This window comes from Talpa occidentalis, unplaced genomic scaffold (assembly GCF_014898055.3).
Source record: "Talpa occidentalis isolate TD23 unplaced genomic scaffold, MPIMG_talOcc4v2.1 talOcc4.11, whole genome shotgun sequence".
NCBI lineage: Eukaryota > Metazoa > Chordata > Mammalia > Eulipotyphla > Talpidae > Talpa > Talpa occidentalis.
The window spans coordinates 51,728,631-51,750,320 of NW_023601104.1; the positions used below are offsets into that span (position 1 = coordinate 51,728,631).

General features: G+C 34.5%; 1 protein-coding gene across 3 annotated transcripts; it reads right to left on the reverse strand.

The window, feature by feature from the left end:
* Positions 1-350: 350 nt before the first annotated feature.
* Positions 351-21,417, reverse strand: MBIP (MAP3K12 binding inhibitory protein 1). Of its 3 annotated transcripts, none has more exons than XM_037503220.1 (9): positions 21,206-21,417; positions 17,322-17,441; positions 15,366-15,590; positions 15,179-15,275; positions 12,596-12,661; positions 12,194-12,346; positions 8,124-8,221; positions 1,899-1,937; positions 351-977 (listed from the first exon to the last, which is right to left on the reverse strand). In XM_037503220.1, exons 1-9 carry the CDS (start codon positions 21,329-21,331, stop codon positions 870-872), a joined length of 1,032 nt encoding a protein of 343 aa, XP_037359117.1. In that variant the 5' UTR covers positions 21,332-21,417; the 3' UTR covers positions 351-869. The 3 variants fall into 3 exon arrangements, with proteins under 3 accessions (XP_037359117.1, XP_037359118.1, XP_054545867.1); XM_037503221.2 differs by having other exon boundaries at positions 351-974; positions 21,206-21,382; XM_054689892.1 differs by lacking the exon at positions 17,322-17,441 and having other exon boundaries at positions 21,206-21,382.
* Positions 21,418-21,690: the final 273 nt, after the last annotated feature.

The window sequence follows — 21,690 nt, forward strand, 5'->3', positions numbered from 1 at the left end:
AAAAATCTGTTCCTCAATTGTAGCTGCATCTTTTAAATATTTTATTTGCACCTATGGAAATAAATGTACTACCTAACATAACAGGATACTGTAAAAAGGTGAAGCTTTCAAGGGAGAGGTACTGTAATTTATAACAGCCTAGCTACTTTCCAAAGACAGATTCAGTTTTATAGAATAATAGTAGTTAACAGTTACATAGAACTTACCTTGGGTTAGTTTCAAAAGCTACACAGGAATGATGGTATCTATTTTTCATGACAGTTGGTAGATTCTATTATTCCCATTTTACAGAAAAAGAAATGAAGACACAAAGAGAATAACTCATTCAAGATCACACAGCCCACAGTGGGTAAAGGTGGGAACTACTGTTTATTGACATATAAACTGATGTTAAAAAAATGTATACAATCATTTAAAATTCATTTCGGCCAGTAAATTTTTGTTGAATGCCTATTATGTACAAAGTACTGATTCAAACATCATAAACTAATAAACTAGTTAAAATTGATGTTACAAATATAAAGTCCTTTTAAGTATCACTACTCAAAATAAATCTACCTTTTGTGGTACACACACACACACACACACACACACAAAGATGTACTTTTAAGTTAAGTCTTTCAATTTTCAAAAGACCTCCTTTAAAACAGAAGGGAATAAATTCTGACAATGCTATTTTTAATGCATTAAATATTTCAAAACTCATGGGAATATTTGAGGATTACTGCTGTAAGCTAGGATCATGTGAAAATAAACCTTGACTTCAGAGGGAAGTCTACACTGATAAACACATATCCATTTAATTAGTTGTAGATGAAGTTAGACACACGCATATATCAAAGCAAAGTGACAAGGATGAGAGGACATTTTCATGGAAGGTGGTGAGTTGCCATGGATTCTGCTTCTCTTGATTTTCTGAGCAGGGCTTGTTTGAGGGCACTAATTTTCTCATCAAGTTCAGCCAGTGAATAGTTCTGCTGTAAACAATAAGAACACAAATTGCTGAATAAGACTCTGAAGTATCTTACTGCAGATAAAGTGCTAAATGAACTATAAATATTTAAAATATCCAAAAGCATAGTAAATGTCTTTTCTTCCCCTCAGGAGAATAATGTTAAAAATGAACTATGTAAGTTGATTATATCAGAAATTTAAAGGCATAAAATAGCAAGAATTTAATATTTGTTACTTTCTCTCTCCTAATGACAAAGCACTTCTGAATCTTTTATACTCTGAAAAGACTGTAGCAAGTTTCTTTAAAAAAAAAAAAACAAACGCTGACTATTCTCATAATCAATAGTGAAAAAATTAGGCATTAGGGTTAACAGTTATACCTAAAATACCTAGAAATTTTCTTTTGATGGATCAATTATAATCAACTATTTCCCCTGGAAAAAAATGAAGCCTCTCAAAAATTTACTCAAAATTTTATAGTAAGAAAATAAGCATTATACTACTCTAAGATTTTCATTACCACCACGAAGGCTAGCAAAAATTTACTAATTAAGATTTAACTAATAAATATAGTACTACGGACAGGAGGTCAAACACCCTCTCTGATTTAGATGCTGCTAATTAGTGGTAACTGGGAAAGATGGAGGAGGTGAGATTTAAATTACTCAAGCATTTATTATTTTTCAGTATTCTGTAACTAACAAATTCTTCTACTATTAATAGCTGAATAAAAACATATTTATTTGGATCATCTAGTCATTCCATGCCCTTGAAATAAAATTACTTCTCTAATTCAAGTACATAATTTATGCTGCCCCCCTTTTTTTTTCAGTCCTAAATTCCAGGGTATGTCCCTAACAGCAAACATCATAGAAATTTTTATTAGTAAGAAAGGTATAATACTAAATTATTTCAGAAGGCAAAATGAAAATGCAGTGACTTACTTGAGGTAGTTGAACCTTTCTTCTTTTTCCAGAAAAGTTCTAGATAAACAGTAAAAAAAGGTAAATAATCAATGCTTAGAATACCTCTACAACAATTTTTCTTTATAGAATACTATACAAAATATAGAGACCCCTGGCAGAAACCAAGATGACAAACTCAGCAAGCATCACCTGCAACCACATCCATCCTTTTGGATTTAGAAGTTATTCTCCAAAGATGATATTAAAAGTATATAGCAGTAACGTCACAGCAACATGCTTGTTCCTGGCAATACATACTTTCCCATTAATTTCTAGCTTCTAATGAGGCTGAGCGATTGTAGAGAAGTGCTCTGGGGATTTTCTACTTAGCCTCCTTGTTTATAACCTTTCCATCCCAGGATATTGAACAGGTGAAGCAACAAGACAGGAAAATAGAATTTGGAACACCAGGCCATGGGGTGAACACACACACCCACATCCCCCCATGGAGAGCAGCTATCCATAGTTCCTTTATGTGACTCAAATGTGACTGATTTTGGACATGAGGCCAATTCTGGCCAATGAAGAGGTCTGCTGGCTGTTAGGAGAAGAGTTTCAGGAAAAAAATCTTCCTCATTTCTAAGAGAGAGTTCCAAAAGGAAACAGTTTATGTGGACACTTGCTATATCTGGAAAACACACCTGAAAGAGCCATGGTCATCTCACAATTTGCTTGGGGAATGAGTCAAAACTAAGCAGAGGTGTGCAGGGAAAGTATCTAAATCTTTGAGTCATGATTTAGCCATTGAAGTAGTTATCCTTTAAAACCTGTCCCATGGTTAGACTTCCTACATATTAATTTCCCCAGTTTGAGTTCAAATTTCTACCACTTGAAGATGACAACATTCTGACTGACAAACTACAAAGCATTTTGACTTGTGGATTCTCTCTAGATTTCTCAGTTTTATAGAATTCTAAGATTTTTAATAGTAAACTAGTATATTATTAATATACATTAGTAATATATTGGCAGATTATTAAATTTGGCAAAGAAATTGTGAGTGTAGGTGATTAACATTTTCTCATGAACATTTCTGGCCACTGAAATTAAGAGGATTAAAAACTCACATTTTCCTTTGTGTCAAAAGTTATTTCAAAGAATAGTGAGGTGTGCCTCTTATCAGTATTTATAATATAAGGGAAATCATTAAGTTTGGAATTATTAAATATGGGAGGAAAATACCTATATTATAAATATTGTGAAACTGAGTTGGATAATTATGGGCAGATAAAGGCTTGCACTTTAATGTGGTCACTGCTCAGACTCCTACTTCTGGTTTTTATCCAAAGACAATGAAAATAATAACTTGAAAAGACATAACTACCCCTATGTTCACTGCAGCCTGCTCACAATAGCCAAGACATGAAAACAGCCCAAGGGCCCAAAGACAGATGATCAGGAAGATGTGGAATATACACACAACGAACTACTACTCAGTTATAAAAAAGATGAACTTTTGCTATTTGCAACAGCTCTTGCTATTTGGGCCTTGAAGGGATTAAGCTAAGTGAAATAAATCAGAAGGAGAGAGACAAATACTGTATGACTTCACTCATGTGGAATATAAAGAAAACAAAAACAAAAATAAACCTTTAGATGCTGACAACAGAGTGATGGTTACCAAAGGGGAAGGAAAAGGAAGGGAACTGGGCAGAAAGGGTCAACTAGTTGATGGTGGATAGTGACTGGATATCTGGTAGTGGGCCTGGTGAGAAAATGTAATCTTGGAACCTATACAGCATAGTTAACTAAAGTTATCTCAATAAAAAGAAAAAGAAAAAAAGGTGGGTTACAAAATTGTTTTTTTTTTTTAAAGTTTTCTGTTCCTACTGCCCTGATTTGGAACCTTCATTTCTCCCTTGCACAGGTGGACAATGTTTCTGAAATCTTTTTCCTATTCAGATTTCTAAATGCTACCAGATAGGAACCCAAATTACAGGTTTCTCTTTTCTTAAAAACTAGTCAACACTGGAATTGCAGAATGGCTAATGTAAGCTTCATGATCTCTAAAATGTGATTGCAGTTAGTTTTCCAACCAAATCCTGTTGTTTACCTCATGCTTCAGGCCCACCATGCACTTTCACACATACATGGCCTGTGTGTATGATGCTGACTTAGCCTTCAGAACTTTACTCTTCTGACACTTCCTTTGGAGCCAAGAATCATTACTGACTAGCGCTAAAACTGTCTAGTCACTGCTTTGGACCAAAGTTAAGACACCTCCAAGAGCCCAGTAATTGGGTCGCTGCATGCAGAAGAATGAAGCTTGACTACTACCTAACACCATGCACAAAAACCAACTCAAAACAGATTAAAGAACTAGACATAAGACCTGAAACCATAAAATACATAGAAGGAAATATAGACAAAACACTCCATGATATGCACATCAAAGACATCTTTACAAACACATCACCCAAAACAGTGATAGTGAAGGCAAAGATAAACAGCTGGGACTACATCAAATTAAAGAGCTTCTGCACAGCAAAAGAGACAATAACAAAAACAAAGAGAAACCCCACCGACTGGGAGAACATTTTTGCACACAACACTAATGATAAAGGACTGATCACAAAAATCTACAAAGAGCTGATGAGACTCAACAACAACAAAGAAAATAATCCAATCAAAAAATGGGCAGAAGAGCTAAAAAGAAACTTCTCTGAAGAGGAAACGCAAATGGCCAACAGGCATATGAAAAAATGTTCAACATCACTTGTCATCAGGGAAATACAAATCAAAACTACCATGAGATACCATCTTACACCAGTGAGAATGGCACATATTAAAAAAACTAGCAACAACAAATGTTGGCGAGGGTGTGGAGAAAAAGGAACTCTCCTGCACTGCTGGTGGGAGTGCAAACTGGTCCAACCACTATGGAGAGCTGTGTGGAGATTTCTTGACCTACTAAACATAGACCTTCCATATGATCCAGCAATTCCACTCCTAGGTATTTACCCAAAGGAGACAGAAACATCAATTCCAAAGAACACCTGCACCCCTATGTTTATAGCAGCACTGTTTACAATAGCGAAGCTTTGGAAACAACCCAAATGCCCAAAAATAGATGACTGAAAATGTGGTACATATACACCATGGAATACTACTCGGCATTCAAAAAAGATAAACACATGCAATTTGCAGCAACATGGATGGAGCTGGAAGGGATCCTGCTCAGCGAAATAAGCCAGAAAGAAAAAGAAAAATACCGGATGGTCTCACTCATAGTTGGAATCTAGAAAACCTAAATAAGGGACCATGAAAAAGAATAACTATAAGAAAGAAAATATCAAAATCAACAAACAACCTGAACCAGAGACACTCAATGGGGGGTGGGGAGGCGGGGAAAGGAGGGCTTGGGGTCAAAATAAGGGGTTTGTAATTGTATGGGGAATATAAAAATAAAATTTAAATTAAAAAAAAAAGTCTGAAAGACAAATTTAGAAAAAGAAAAATAAAAAAAGAGCCCAGTAATTAATTATCAGCTAAATCCTATTCATTCATTCATACATTTTTATTTTCACAGGCCTTGAAGACAGAGTCAATCTAAATGTTTACACCTTTTCAGTGTTTGGTATGTTCCTGTGGCTATTGATTTAGATATGTCACTTTCAGTGCCATTCTAGAGGGATCTTTTTAATCAAATTTATATTGCTAAATAGATTTGGAAGTACTTTTTAAAAGCACCAGTTTTGCGGTCCAACCACTATGGAAAGCTGTGTGGAGATTCCTCAACCTACTAAAGATAGAGCTTCCATATGATCCAGCAATTCCACTCCTAGGTATTTACCCAAAGGACACAGAAACATCAATTCCAAAGAACACCTGCACCCCTATGTTTATAGCAGCACTATTTACAATAGCGAAGCTTTGGAAACAACCCAAATGCCCAAAAATAGATGACTGAAAATGTGGTACATATACACCATGGAATACTACTCGGCATTCAAAAAAGATAAACACATGCAATTTGCAGCAACATGGATGGAGCTGGAAGGGATCCTGCTCAGCGAAATAAGCCAGAAAGAAAAAGAAAAATACCGGATGGTCTCACTCATAGCAGGAATTTAGAAAACCTAAATAAGGGACCAGGAAAAAGAATAACTATAAGAAAAAAATCAAAATCAACAAACAACTATGAACCAGAGACACACTTGGGGGGAGGGGGGAAGGAGGGCTTAGGGTCAAAATAAGGGCTTGCAATTGTATTGGGAATATAAAAATAAAAAAAAAAAATTTTAAAAAGCTCCAGTTTTGTCAGAGATTGCTATTATCCATTCTCTTCTGAATGCCTATCACATCCATGCCAGTCCTCTGTTTACATTTATAGTGACTCCTGCCTCTCAAATTAAGTAGTCATCAAGTTTCAGACCTCAGGCCTTGACAGTCTCAGTATTCTTACTTATTCTTTGTTTTAACTATCACCTCTTCAAAAACTCTCCTCTTACTTTGAATCTAAGCTAGTATAACACTGTTTCCTTATTCTTGGTCTCATAGAACAGTATCAGATAACTCTTCTAAATTTCATTTTCACAAGTCATTTTCCAACTCAAATGCTTTAATAGTTTCCCCTCTACCTTGGCAGAGAGAACAAACTTTAAACTTCTGGGAATAGCATTGAAAGTTCTCTATAGTCACATCTACTTCTTTATCCAAACACTCTAGCCTGTGTAGAGTTAATATACAAACAAACAAAAGGTTATGAGTTGAAGGACTTAGCTTTTTGTTAACCAAATTTGGTAGTAGGTGCATACTAAACTTTTACAAATCAGAATCAGAGAGAAATGTGATAGAGCAAAGTCTCCCTGCCTAGAGGTCAAGTTCTATTGTTAATAAGAATTAAATTAGCAAGGTATGAAATTGAACTGGGGATTCCTTAATGAAGGTAACTTGAATGGAAAATACTACTATAGTGTAAAGACCTTTGCGGTTACATAACATAACCAACAAATTTTGTGAATCTAGACAACTGGAGGCCTGAGAAATTGTATGACTTATCCTGGTTTATACAGTTACTTCACAGATAGATTCCAAAACTAAATAGATGTTAATATGTACTGCGATCCTGCCATCTGCTAGGCAGTGTGCTTAGTGATTGGCTGGTATTACCTCATCTAATTTTACTCTAATAATCTTCATTTTACATTTGAGAGAAGTAAATCACTAAAAATCATTCCCTAAATTTTTGATATTTAGTACTAGCTGCTATCTTTTGTTATCTCACTGCCTTCTTCATCTGGAAATACTTTTCTGTACCTCACTCGAATACACTGGTAAAACACTAGAATGATTACTGGTATACCTAAAATAATTTAAAACATATTTTCACCAGTGATTTATAATAAATCACACAAATATGAGCTATTTTTAAAAAATTTTTCAAAAACATTTTTAGTAAAATTTTCACTAAAATTTGGTGAATTAAAAAAATTTATTCAACTTTACATTATTTTAGTTCTTCTTACTATTGGTATAGCATTGAAAATCCTCTACATTGTCTAAGCAACAACACACACACACAAAAAAAAAAAACAGAAAAAGGAGGTGTTATGTGCAGTCACCGTGGAAGACTGAGGAAAAGACACAAAGAAGTCAGAGTTGCTTGTCTGTAATATGCTGAAGTGACAAAGATACTTATTGGCACTTTGTTTCTTAATGTCCTTGGACAGGAATGATAAGAATGAATGAATGCTAGAGGTGAGGAACTGACTAGACTTTTCAAAAAAGCTAATGGGTAAGGTAAAGAAAAACCTAGGGTGGTAGATTGAGGTGTCTATTTAAAAGCATAGGCGAAAGTGAAAAATAAACATGTATGAGCTGAAGGAAGGAATGTGTGAAGAGTTAGGGATGGAGGAGACAAGAGGATAACTGACAGAGCAAGGCCCCAGAGGAAGCCTTTGTTTTACATGGTAACAAATTCTAAGTGACAGAACTGACCACTATCCAGGCTTAAGTGGTCTTAAATTTGAGAATGTGGGCAATAAAATGTATAATAAAAGTATCTTTTTAAAAAAGTGAGTCTATAATTCAATATTCACAATGAGAAATTTTAAAGAACTAGGTAACTCCTAGTTCTTTACAAAAAAATCCATTTTTGAATAATTAAAACATTGTTACATATACTGCAGATTAAGGAGTGAATTGTTATATGATGAGGAATCCTAAAATAAAATTTTATTTTTTTAAGACATTTATACTCACTACAGATTGAAAATATTCAGGAGAGATGCCTTCCAATTCAAGGATTTTATCCTCAAGTTTTTTAATTCTCTGATAAATGTCTCTTGGCACTGGACCACCTAAACAACAGTAAAAAATTTCTTAGCAACTATGGAGTAATTCTCTTACAATTTCTCTTCTTAAAATACCATGCAAAGACATTTACAAAAAGAAATATGACTACTTAAAATTAAGAAAAGAGAATAGACTGAAACCCTTTTTTCACATTTTCATATAATATCACTGGGGGATATATTATACCATACCTCCCCCCAAGCCCCATTTATGCTTCCTATTGCTAGTTTCGTTTTATGTTACAAGATATTAAATAGTTCCTATATAGAACTCGTATTTCTGACAGACTTTCATAGTTACTTGGGAGGAGAAAAACACAGCGACATCTGACAATTCAATTCAATGGTTCCAAGGTCAATTTATATTGCTCCCTACATGCCATATTTTCTTTTTAACCTAGAAGAATGTTAAAGATGGGCTTAACTCTTTAACTACCAAAATTTCTTGGCCCGTGGATGATAAATAAGGTTACTTAAAATTCAAGTTAAGAATATATTCTAGGGCCTCCCCCGGTGGCGCAGCGGTTGAGCGCTGGGCTGCAAGGCTGCCCGCAGCTTCTGCAGCGCTGGTTTCATCCTTTCTGATTGTGCCCAGTGCTTGTGTGAATAAATAAATAAATCTTTAAAATATATATATATATATTCTAAAGCCTTTCATTCTCAGCACCTCCAAAGTGACCATTCTGATCCCAACCAATAATATCTCTCTCCGAATTATCACAATCTCCAAACTGGTCTCCCACAGAGTCTACTCTGAACAGAGTAGCTAATGAGTCTTTTAAAGTAAAAGTTAGGTGTCGCTTTTCTGTTTAAAATCTTCTAAAACCTTTACTCACTCAAATTAAAAAATGAAACATTTAATATAAAGTCCTACACAATCTGGCCATTCGCCCAAACTCATATCTTTACAGTCTCCTGATCCCTTTTTTTGTTATTCAACTAGGCCCCAGAGCTTTAGAACTTGTGGTTCCATCTACCCCTATATTCACAAGGCTTATTCTCAACAACTTAAGGTCCTGGATCAAAAGTCACCTTAACAATAAGCCCTTCTCTGCTACTCTTTAAAAAATACCATTTTTTATTGCCTTCCCTAACCTGGCACTTCCTAACCACTTTCCCTTAATTCTCTCCAAAACATCAATGATATTCTATACATTGTTTACTTATTACCTGCTTCTCTGCACTAATGTAAGCTCCACGAGGGCAGAACTATTTATGTTCTGTCATTGGTTCTGTAGTTTGTGCACTGCATGAATGTGGGAAGCATCAGTTCATATACTACACAGGTGCTCAATATTTACTGACTAAATGAATACATGATTAGACAATCATTATGTAATTAAAGAATATGGGCAAATTTTCATATCAACAGTATCAACTTGTTAAATATAAAAATTCTATAAACATTTCTTTTTTGAAAATTGTTTTTTTAATCTTAGGATCTTGGTTTTTACCTTGTATAAGGCAAAATGAAAAATTTATTCAGTTGACTTTGCTCTCAGTGCTCCCTTTTATCTACAATATCCTGTCTCAGCTCTGTATCTCTGAAGAGCCAGCTCAAACTTTACTGGATCAATGAAGCATTGCCTGAATCTCTTCACATGGAGGCTCACTGTGCCCCCACCACCTTTCCTTCACTGCCCCTTTAATATCCCACTTCACAATTAATTTGTCTTCTCCCAAATGTATTATAAAAGCTTTGAAGTTGGTACTACGATTGCAACATCACAGTATTCTTAGTGTCTAAAATAGAGTTTGACACACAGTAAGCATTCAGTAGGTATTTTTCAGAATCAACTAGTTGGTACTACAAGATGTAATAAACCAGTCAATCTTTTAACACAGTTGCATTTTAAGTTCATTTAGTTCTGGAGGAAGTGATTAATCTTTAATTTTTAATGCTAATCTCTTATTATCTCCAAAGATTTTTCAGTCTCTTTATCTTCTACCTCCATCCAGTAAGCACTCTAGTTAGACTGGACTCAGAAATTCCCTGAACCATAGTTTGTGCCTATGGGTGTTTTGCAGATGCTTTTCTCTCTTTTTCTGGAATGCTTTGTTCCTGACTGCTGAAAAATTCCTACTAACCCTTCAAAGGGCACAAATGTTACTTCATTGGGGATACCATACCTTGACCTTCCTTGAGAGAGTTGTACATTAACTTTGTATCCTCATTGTACTTTGCACACATATTTGAAAAGGTGAAATGAGCAATCTTCATTCAATAAACACTTGAATAAGTGCCTGTTTTGTGCCAGACACTGCATTAAGTACTAAGTAATGAACTTGACAGTGTACTCACAGACCTCACTATCTAGCAAAAGAGACAGATATTAAACAAACAGAACTGTGATAATCGCCATATAAAAGACAGTAGGATGCTATGAGACCATATAAAGGAGAAAAAAATTACTAAATATGGGGCTGTAAAACGGAAATCCTTACCAGTCTGGGATCAGGATGAGAAAGTATAGGTAAGAGAAAAAGCACTGGTAAAGGCCCTATGGTAGCAAAATGAGTGGGAGCTGGGAAGCCCAGAGATGTGGCTGGAACTACAGATGTAGATTGTGTTATTTAATATTACACCCCCCTCCCATTCCAATCTCCTTTCCTCTCTTGGTCAAGTAGCCCTTTTCTTCTAGTGTACACAATTTATGCACTAGAACTAGAACTTTTGTTCACATATATTGTCAATGCCTAGAATAGTACCTGGTATACGTAGGAACTTAATACCTATTTATGGAATAAATAAGTACTACGTTTGGTATGCATGTTAAGGCAACAGAAAACCATTAAAGAAGTTTTAACTGGGGAGTAGCAAGATTAGAGCTGAACTTTAGAAAAAGCAACTTGGGGGCCTCACCAGTGGCACAGCGGGTTGAGCACAGCGCTGTGAAGCTGTCTGCAGGTTCGATTCCTGGCTGGCCAGGGAGATACCCACGTGGCGAGGCAGACCTCTCCTGTCATGCCCGCTCCTCCCCTTAGCAGTGTTTTCAGTCCATCTACCTGTTCTGATCCCCGCTCTATCTCTGGTGAATCCTCTCACCCTCCCATACTTCTGACCTGTACCCCAGCTTTTTTGTATAAATAAATAAAAAATCTTAAAAAAAAGAAAAAAGAAAGCAACTTGGCCACAGAGTAGAGAATGGTCTGTCTAGAGGAGGAAGTCTAGTAGTGAAGTAACCAGTTAATGTCCTTCCATCAGTCCAAGGCAGAGAACACAGTGACTTTAACTAGAGTAGTGGCTAACCAGAGAGAAGTGGGTAGATATGAGAGATATTTAGAAGACAGTCAATCAGACCTGGCTGACTAAATGAGGAGAGAGTCTCAGGATTTGCAGTCTGTTAATAACGAACAGCACTTACTACTGTGGGCAAGCTGCTTAAATTTTCTGAACTTCACTTTCTTTATCTGATAATGACAATGCCACCAATACTTTACAGTGTAACATTGAATATTAAGTGAGTTGAAATATACATAATACTTCCTGAATAATTGGCCCAATTATTCAAAAAATGTGAGCATACTTCCTCTATGGCATTTATTTATTTATATATATGCTTATTCTCATGAGAGATCATTGAGGGCCAGGATCACATTTATCAACATTTTGTACCTGGCACAGTGATAAGAATGAGAGGTAGTCATGGCTAAGTTATAAAACTGACAGCAGGAAAAAGACTATGTTAGGTGTCAGCTGTGGCTATAATAAACAGAGTATCTGGATCTATTTAGAACCTGTTCCCACTCTGTTAACACTTTCTCAATTGGTGAAAAGTGTAAGGGTAGGAAGATGAGCATAAACACATAAATTATAAATTCCTGACAGTAGAGGCCTCGCTTTACTCACTTTTGTACCAATGAGAATGTTTTGCACGTGACAAAATAATCAATGAAAATCTGATGACCAAATGAACTGGAATTTCTTTAACCACTTGCAAAGGTATATTACAGGGTACTGCCCAGCCCTCTGCTTACCTGTCTTCAGTCGCAAGTGAGCCTCAATATTTTGTAGTCGTTCTTCTACAGCCTGATTACCACAATCTCGGACCATGCTGTTAGGTTTATGACCTGATCCTTGCATTCCTTCAGGTCTAGTCTGTGGCCCATATGTATTCACAACTCTAGAAACTGAGTTAAGAAAGTTTTGAGCCTGGGTAAATTTACATTTCAAAAATCCTGTATTTTTCTCCCTAACAGCACTTTTTTATTCTTTTCATAAAGACCATTTAGCCACAAACCTAAGTATGAAGAAAGGCAAGATTTTTTTGTTTTTAAATAAACAAAATTTAGAAACGAAAGTGATTTCTATTCCACTTTGGAAAAGTATCGAGAATAAGCTTCTATCAGTGATGAAGACATTATATAATGAATACATACCTTTTACATGACTTTTAAATCCCGGGTAAGGGGTAAAAACGGCATCAGTCCTTGCACAACTATTTTCTAAGGAGAATTTAGACAAGTACACATTTAAATATATTCTTGAGTATAATATTTTGATAAACTTCCAAAATTTATTTTAACATATTACTCATAAGAGACTATCATTTTAAATAATAGTTAAATTACCATCACATAAGGGGTAAAATTTAGTGACCTTCTTTATCCTCTAAAATCTATTATATCTAATCTAATTTCCAGGTTAAAATATCAAAAAGTTCTCAACACAAGTAACATAATTTTAAATGAAAACCAGTATCTTTAGAACTCATCCATGCCTTTGGAAAAAATTACTTATTATAGAGAATATTTTAATTCTAAGCCAAAGAAACATTATTCACTTTACTTCATCACATAAATAAAAAGAAATCGTTTTCACTGAAATGTCTTTTTAAAAAAATATAGCATTTCTGACATTACTTACTGATTAGATAGGGAACATCAAATAAGAAGGCTTAATTATATATTTAACACATTTTTATGAGAACTCCACACACAAGAAGACCTTGAAACCTCAAATATACAACATATACCTCTCCACTTTACCTAGATTTCCAATGTTCACTAAAATAGAAGTCTCTAATTACAAACATTATTTACCTTTTCCATCCTGCCCCTTTCAAAAAATGCAATTTTAGGGAAGATGTGTTGTAAAAATTGGTTCTAGTTTTTTTCTAAGCTGAAAGTTACAGTTTCTTTTAAATCAAATATCAACAAATTACAAACCAAGGGGGAAAACTGGAAAGATGTTAACATAATATGTAAACATAATATATAAACACGGAATATATAAACATAATATATAAACATGAAATAATGTACAATAACATTAAATAAAACCATGAACTACAGTCAATTTCCTGAAAACCCTCCTTTGATTATTTTATTAAAAAAAGTGGATTCTGGCAAAAGATACTGAAAGAATACTCTTTCCCCCCTAGAATTTGATTTAAAAAAAAAATCCATTGTTTAGGTCAAAGTGTAAAGTATTAAAACAAAAGCATTAAGACATTACAAATATTTGTTATTTTTTCAGTTTAGTATCCTTAATAGTTCTGCTGATGAATCAAACCATGGACATGAAATTCCAAATTCACTTATTTTTATGTAGCGATACTAAAACAGGTCATTTTTAGTGTTTTTTTTTTTTATACACCTCAAAATATGTTTAAAGAGCCATCACTTCTCCATTCTTTTTCTACCATTTCATGGGGCCAAGGGTTAAAAAAAGAAGCTATCATCCATTCCAGAGCTATATTCCAAATATATAGATTAACTGACCCATCAGTGAGAAATTCAGCATGGTGTGAAGATAGCGAATATATGAGTGCTAGTCACTCTTCACAGCAATTCTTGCTAGCACTGTTTTGAGCCAGCAAGGGATTGAATGGGCCAAGGGATCCTGCTGAGCATTTCAATTCCTGTCAATTTCTATCCCCTGGTGGTTTATAATAATAGAGTTAGCAGGGAGAACAGAGGAATAACATTAGTGACACATGTGCTTGCTCCCTCAACAAACCCTTTCTCATGGGTTGCTTGCAGTTGGATTATAGTACCTGAGATTTTGCCACTGTTGCACCTGTTCTGAAAAGCTACCAGGAAAATAAACCAATCTAGAAATATACGCGTATGATGTTAACAGTAGAAAAGCTGAATTTAGAATGTGTATTAACTTTGTTATAAAGAGAATCATCACACCAATGTGATAAGTAAAAGTCAATTCTAGGTTCTTCTGACAATTCTGCATTCATAATAATTAGTCAAGAAATATTAGAGGTAACAAGAAAAATGTTCATTCCAATTATGAACTCTTCTCCATAATTCTAAGAACTACTTGTTCTGATTATTACTATGAGGCCTGAGTATGATTTATGCGAGTGCTTTGCAATATTTTGTATTCTGCAGCACACCTACAGTCTGTACATGTACTATAGCATCAAGTGGAGAGGGAAAGGAGAATCTGATGAAAAACAGCAAATGTATGCACTATGAGAGAAAGGAAAAAAAAACATAAGACAAATAGTCTTCATGACAAATTGGTTGTATTGTGACAAAACATTTCAAATAACTCAGGAGTAGTGAGAAAACTGCTCCCTCTTGAGGAGTATTAACTTTACCAATTTCACTTTTATGTATTAACATCATAATTTCATAAGTACATTTACTGGAATTTAAAATTTGAAATTTATTAGCTTGGTTCTTTCTTACTGAAGAGATGAAGCAGGCCTATACTCTACACTTCATTTCCTGAAGGAATTTTAAAACAACCTTTTTCCTGTAGTAAACATTAGCCTTTTTATGCTAGAACTTCTTTGATTTTTTTGTGTAACAAAAACGCAAACCATTTTTGTAATATAGTCTATTATTAAACAGAAGGAAATTCTGTTGCCTTAGTTTCTAAATAAACCTCTGAAATAAATTGTATTCTTAATGTTATTCATCTTTAAAAACAAATGAAAAATCAGAGCAACTCTAAAACAGTGCTTAAAATCCTATAAAAATGAACTTCTAGGTAGTTACCTTGATTACAATCAATAACATTGCAAAATTCCCTGACGTTGTTTTCATTGATTTCAGCTTGCTTTCTTTCAATAAATGCAGATATTCGCCTGTCAATCTACAAACAATAAGTATGCATGTTTTAACAATGTAAACACAGTAAGATTTGGAAAAAAAAAATCCCCTCTCCCCCCAGAAAAAAACTTACTTCTGCTTTCCCAGCCTTTATTTGAACTACTTCTGGATCAAAATGGATCTGTGTCTTTTTCACATCTCCTAAATCACCATCTTTGTGCTTTTCTTCCTCTTGTATGTCACCAATGGGAAATTTGGCACTGACTTCACTCTTGTTCGCTGCTTCTATTTTTCCTATCTCTTCAACAACAGTTGTATCCTCCTCTTTAATCAGAGGTTGAAGTTTTGCTAAAAAAGGCTGAAAAGAACACAAGTCCAACTGCTAGAGTTCAAACCGATCAAAATTAATCACACATTTAACTTAGTTATACAAATTTCTGCTAAGTAAATGCAATATTTAAAATTACTAAATATAAAAAGTTGGCATATCAAGATACACAGCTCTAACCAAATGTATTTGCAGTTCTCTGCTATTGTGATCATTATCATTTGCTATAAGTCTGTTAAAAAAAAACACACACAACAAAACCTGAGGAAATTTAAAAATTTTCTTTGAGGGAACCATTCTGTCACTCATCTTTTATTTTGTGCCAAATCAAAGCCTCAGCCTCTGGCACCAATGCCACTTAATTAACATGTCATTCAAATGCCTCCTCAGAACACTAAGGCTTAGTATTTTTCCTCCTTAACATGAGAGCCACTGCTCTCACTCAGCAAAGCCCTGCATTATCACTATATCACTGGAGATTCTCCACTTGAAACTGCAGTTGGCCAAAGTGAATGAGAGAGCATAGACATGAAATATATAGGTGTTATTCTGAGGGAACACTTGGGCTTTTCCTGATGTGGCAAGATATCTTCTTGGATCATGAAATTAATTTTTAAAAAGAAAATGAACAAGGAAAAGGAAATCTACCAAGATCCATAACCAAGAGAGATAGATGCCTATCACTATACTAGAGGAGGAAAACCCTACTGTATAACATAAATTGTATAATATAAATCACACCCCTCCCCTAAACAGGCCTTAATTGAGTTCTGTAACTCACTGCGCCTGCTCAAATTGAGTTAACTATTACTTTTAATATGAAACAGACTTAAAATTTCCCAGTCATTGAACAGAGGGCTAAAAATTATTATCTGTTCCATTAAGCAAAACAGACTGCTTGTCAATGTTTGAATTATTTTTTTCACACCTATACTTTTGCTTCCATTAGTATGCTAAATACTCTCTGAACCTTATAACGTCTTAATAGCATAAACTGACCAATCCAAACAGTTCTTCCAATTACCTTTCTGACACTTCTTACTTTATACTTTGATTAGAGATAAACTGCAAACTTACATCAATTATAATTGCAGAGACATTCAATTAAAGACCAGCAAGGTCATAATATTGTTCGGTTATTGAAAGGACATATTTTTAAAAAATAGGAATAGTATTATAAATAATTCAATGTTGACTTCTAATATAAAGGATGAATTATTTCAGACTGTTTAAGAATAAAATAGTGACTGGCTACTTACTAAGATGAGACATTAATGTCACAGAAATTACTTTCTTTTTAAAAACTATGCTGAAACTGTTTAATTGCAATAGACACTCCAGGATGTGTCATGCTGGGATAATGCCACTTCTCGAACCACTGAAAGCACTCCATGAGCCTCCAAACTCACCCAAGGCATGGAATCATTATCATAGCATGACACACACCTGCCGTGTCTTATTGCTTAATTATAACCCACCATAGATGGAACTGTATTGAATTTTCAGTGCAAGCCTAGAATTGAATAGAATTGCATTCATTCGATCTTCATACCCGCATTGGCCTTTTCAGCTATATTTCTGTAACTGTTCTGATAACTATGTAAATTAAAAGACTTGGATCCAATCTGGATGAAGTAACCTTCATTAATAACATTATTGGTATAGTGCTAAGATAGAACAGACAAACACTCCAGCTTATAATTTAACTACAATTAATTTCTATTCTCAGTATCAAGTCAACATTTTTAACAAGAAATTTACCTGTAAATATAAAACATGTTGCTCAAGTGCACTAAAGAGCAAAGTAGGCTGGAATGCTGAGAGGCTCTGGAGCTTGTTCCAATCGATTGTAATTTTCACCACATCATCTCTGAGGTTAAGCTTCAAAGGGGCAAACCAGCAACATCACAAAAATTACACAATTAAGCTGTACATACGGGATTGTCACAAAAATAATATTTCTATAGAGTAACGCCTATTCAGCTCAGTTATCAAGCTTCTAATGGCATATTAAAATGCTCTACCTAGTTAACCATTTTAAAAGGCCAAAAAAGGTACAATTTTCTTTAAAAAAAAATGTGACATCTCAGTTTAATTCTATTCTTGGGTCTGTGTAATGGGACCATCTTAGAGGTGAAACCATCCACAAAAGATGAAAAGATGAGGTTTTTTCCCTTTAATACCTCAATATCTAAAATCCTTTGATTGGCAGCCAAGACAGACTTGCCTTTTTCAGAATCGCACTACTACTAGTTAAAACATTACTATATCTAGTTAAAAGAAGACAACAGGCACATTTATGAAAGTTATGGCATACATATTCTTTTTGTTAAATATGTACATAAACACATAAATCTGAAGTCTGAATCATATTTTTGTTTTCAATTTTAACCACTTTTAAAAATAATTCAAAAATCAAGATTATTCACACACATATTATCGTCTAAAGCGAAAACTGTTTTAATAGCAACACTTCACTTAAAAATCAAACCGTTATTTTAGCTGTAGAATTTGAAATTGAAAAACATATTTTCCGTAATAGTGAAATAAATGACCAGAGACTAGAGAGAATGGCCAGATCTTTTGCTAAAATGTATTTTCCAGTAAATTGACCACTATATGAAAAATTCATATAAGGCTATATGTGACCTACTAGAATAAACTTATTTACAGAAAATTACTAAGAACCTGAGTATAAAATTAATATCAAAAATCAGTGAAAATTTAAGACAGAAAGCCTCCATTTCTAGTCTTTTCAGTAAATGAGAGTGAACCACATTAAACTTCTAGGGACATATGTTTAAGACATGCTATAAGGCTGTACTGCATAGTAGAATCAAGTTATATTATTTTTTTCAGAAATCATTTATTAAAAATGAGTCATTTTCTACAAATTAAAGACTATTACATTAATCCAAACGTAGATCGTAAGAGTTGTGACTATGATAAAACAAAAAGATGAATCACTATACAAAGAACCAAAAAGATCCAAAGTTAGTTCCACAAAAAGCACTATACTGAATAAATACTACATGACAGAAATATACCACTCTTAAAACATGACACCAGAAACATTTAAAGTTCAGACTATACAGGTATAAAGAAATAAAGTTTTGTGTATACTTCACAGTATACAGGTGAAGATTAGTTTATATTCATTTCATTTAGAGTTCATATTAAAAGTACCACTTTAATCATAATTTATATTATTTAACGACTAAAGATTTAGATAAGCACATGTTTGGAGGTAAACCATTATTATACTCAGTACTATGCTATACTATAATAAGCTATACATTATACTATACCATTACAGTCCTCAGAGATATTATAGTCAATTTTAACAAATTTAGGAATAGTTTAGCAAAAATACAGGCAAAATCCTCAACCAAAGCAAAGCATCCAATTTCTATAAAAAAAATTATCTTGTAGAAAGTTAATGTTTAGAACATACTCTCATTTCAATTCAGCACAATTATGTAAGCCTTCAAGGGCAATTAAGGATATGTGGTCTTTTAAAACCACATAATAATGCCACAAATTAACTTTAAAACTATCCCAAGAAAGCAACTATTTAACCAACTCCCTACTAGTAATATGAAGTCTTAGCCTTTTTACCCTGTAGAACTTGTAACTGCAAACCACTCACTCAAAACTGTATTAGTCTCCCATTAATGTGGACTATTTAAATATGCATTTTCAGTAAAAACTTTATTAAATTAATATGAAAATCCAGGTTAGCAAAATTCTTCATCTGGGTAAAACGGGCCATCCAGAGGAAATCAATAAAGTTAAAATCAGTAAATTTGAAATTTAGGATGAAAATACTTTTCAACCTTCAATTTTATGTCTGAGGAGAGCTAATAATACAATGATACCATAGGATGACATACATTTAAAAAGAGTCTCTAAACTTGTAGCAAAAGAAAATAGCAATTTTCACCATGGGCAATTTTATTAGTAGTCTGGTTTCATATTTTTAAACAATACATCTCAAACTATAAAGAGTATTAGCAAATGGTTAGCATTTCATTGTTGAGAAAAAGTAATTTTTTGACATTTGTGTAGAAGGTTCCTTCTGTGTCACATGAACTCATGAAATTTTTATAGGAAACATTTTTGATAGGTAGTATAAGCAAATTTTAATCACATCTGTACTTGTACCTAGAGCGATCTGATTTTTCAATTTTTAAACAAGGTTTACAAATTTAGTATATAAAATATATTAAATATTTACATTATTTCTTAAAGTTTAAAAATATATCACTAAAATAACGTTTGTAAATTACAGATGAACATAAACATTTTTCATCCTGACACTAGAATATAAATAAACCTTAAAGTTTCAATATGCATGTTAAACAAAGTTCTCAAACTTCAAGCCATTTACAGGTCTTGGATCTTTAGACAGAAAAATTTATAGCAATGAATCAAACATAAATCCCCAAAGCTTTAAAATAATTTTAGTAAGTCTTTGGCAAATAACTGGATTAAAACGTTTAGCCTTTCAGCAAATTCTATTACTATTGATTGTTCCACTATACCAAACTAAATGCTTAACTAAGAGCATAAAATAATGCTCTTTGTTAGTCACAACGAACATAGTAGGATATTTAAAATATTAATCTTTCAAAATATTGATTCTCTACTCACCCAATACTTCAAAAAATAATTTTCACAATCACCCACTGTTTTATTTTCATAAAGGCAGTTACCAATATCAACACATAAGCCTGCCTAGTACAATGCATTAGCACCGGCTCCATAACAAACTTTCATAGCTTAAAAAATATTCCTAAGATGTAACAGATATACAAAGATATAAAATGAAGTATTTCCTTTTTATAAGCAAACTTATTTTCAAGTTGTTTCCCACTTAAAATCCACTGTGCATTTTACATCATCCAACGAAACAGTAACTTGATTGAAGTAGAAAGGAGTACTTTTATTTAAATCCAATTTTATTATGACATTTCTGCAAAAGCATTTATCAATCCATTAAACTAGTTAATAGTTAAAAGAGTGGCTAAACAACAGTCTGATACAAACAGTATCAATCATGGATAATCCATCCAACTTTATACTAAAATATTTTAGATTCTTTATTTTCCTCTCCGTCTGAAAGGGCAAAAGATCCACACAATGGTCAGAAGGAAATAAATAAATAAACAAACAAACAAAACCAAGTGACTCAATAGAGCAAAACAACCAAAAAAAAGGCGGAGATCGCTTTTCCAGAAATCTCAGGCCGTACTAACCTATCAATTTCAATAATGAATGAACTGGAGAAAAAGGGATCCTGAACGCCAGAAGCCTCCCAAACTCCCAGAGAAGCTTTTCTGCATTCTTTTTCTTCAAGTTAGTTCCTCTCGCAGCAGGGTTTTCACTCATACTATCCTCATTCTTGGGAAGAATAGTTGCAAAGACATTTAGTCTGCAATCGGTCCTGAACTAAGCGGGCGCCGCCATCCTCACTCCGCTGGCTGAGGGCTGGGCGGGGTCTCCTCTCCAGGCCACCGCCACTCGGGGCCAGGTCCTCCACCCCACAGGCCTCAGCTGCCCCCACCCTGCACCTCCGCTGGAGTAAAAAGGGGGGCAGGGATCGGAGGGTTCCCATGCCCCTGCTCCCATATGCCACCACTTACTTGTCCAGCCAGGGTATGCAGGGATCGAAAGATTTCGCAGAGCACCTCTTGGGAAGGGTTGGGGCTGCAGCTCTGCTCCAGGCTCTTGTCGATGTTCGGGCTATTAAGCTCAGCGGCAGCAGCCATGACACCTTCGCAGGCAAGCCCCCGCCACCACCTAGACGTTCTCCCAAAGCCTTTCCCTCCCTCCCTCCTTTCCTGCTTTTGTCGCTCGACGATGACGTAAAATCCAGCGCCTTGTTTAGAGTGGGGCTTTGAAGCCCCACCCTCTTTATGTGACTGACAAGCACATTCACCAGTCCCGTACAACTATGGCGTGACGCCAGAACAGGAAGCGAGTAGTTGCTGTCCAGTACGAGGTTGGACGCTGTGCTGGGATGGTGATTGGAGTCGTGGTCAGCTGAGGGTTAGCATCCTAAAGCCCATTTTGACGCTTAGATGTTGCATGAGTGTTGGTAAGAGGAGACTTAAGGTTAAATGTTATA

Coding starts and splice junctions, on each gene's coding strand:
- MBIP (XM_037503220.1), bottom strand. CDS start 21,331: ATGGCTGCTGCCGCTGAGCTTAATAGCCCGAACATCGACAAGAGCCTG. Junction 15,591..17,321: donor AACATGTTTTATATTTACAG/GTAAATTTCTTG, acceptor TGTTCTTTTCAG/CCTTTTTTAGCAAAACTTCA. Junction 978..1,898: donor GAAAGGTTCAACTACCTCAA/GTAAGTCACTGC, acceptor TATTGTTTACAG/CAGAACTATTCACTGGCTGA.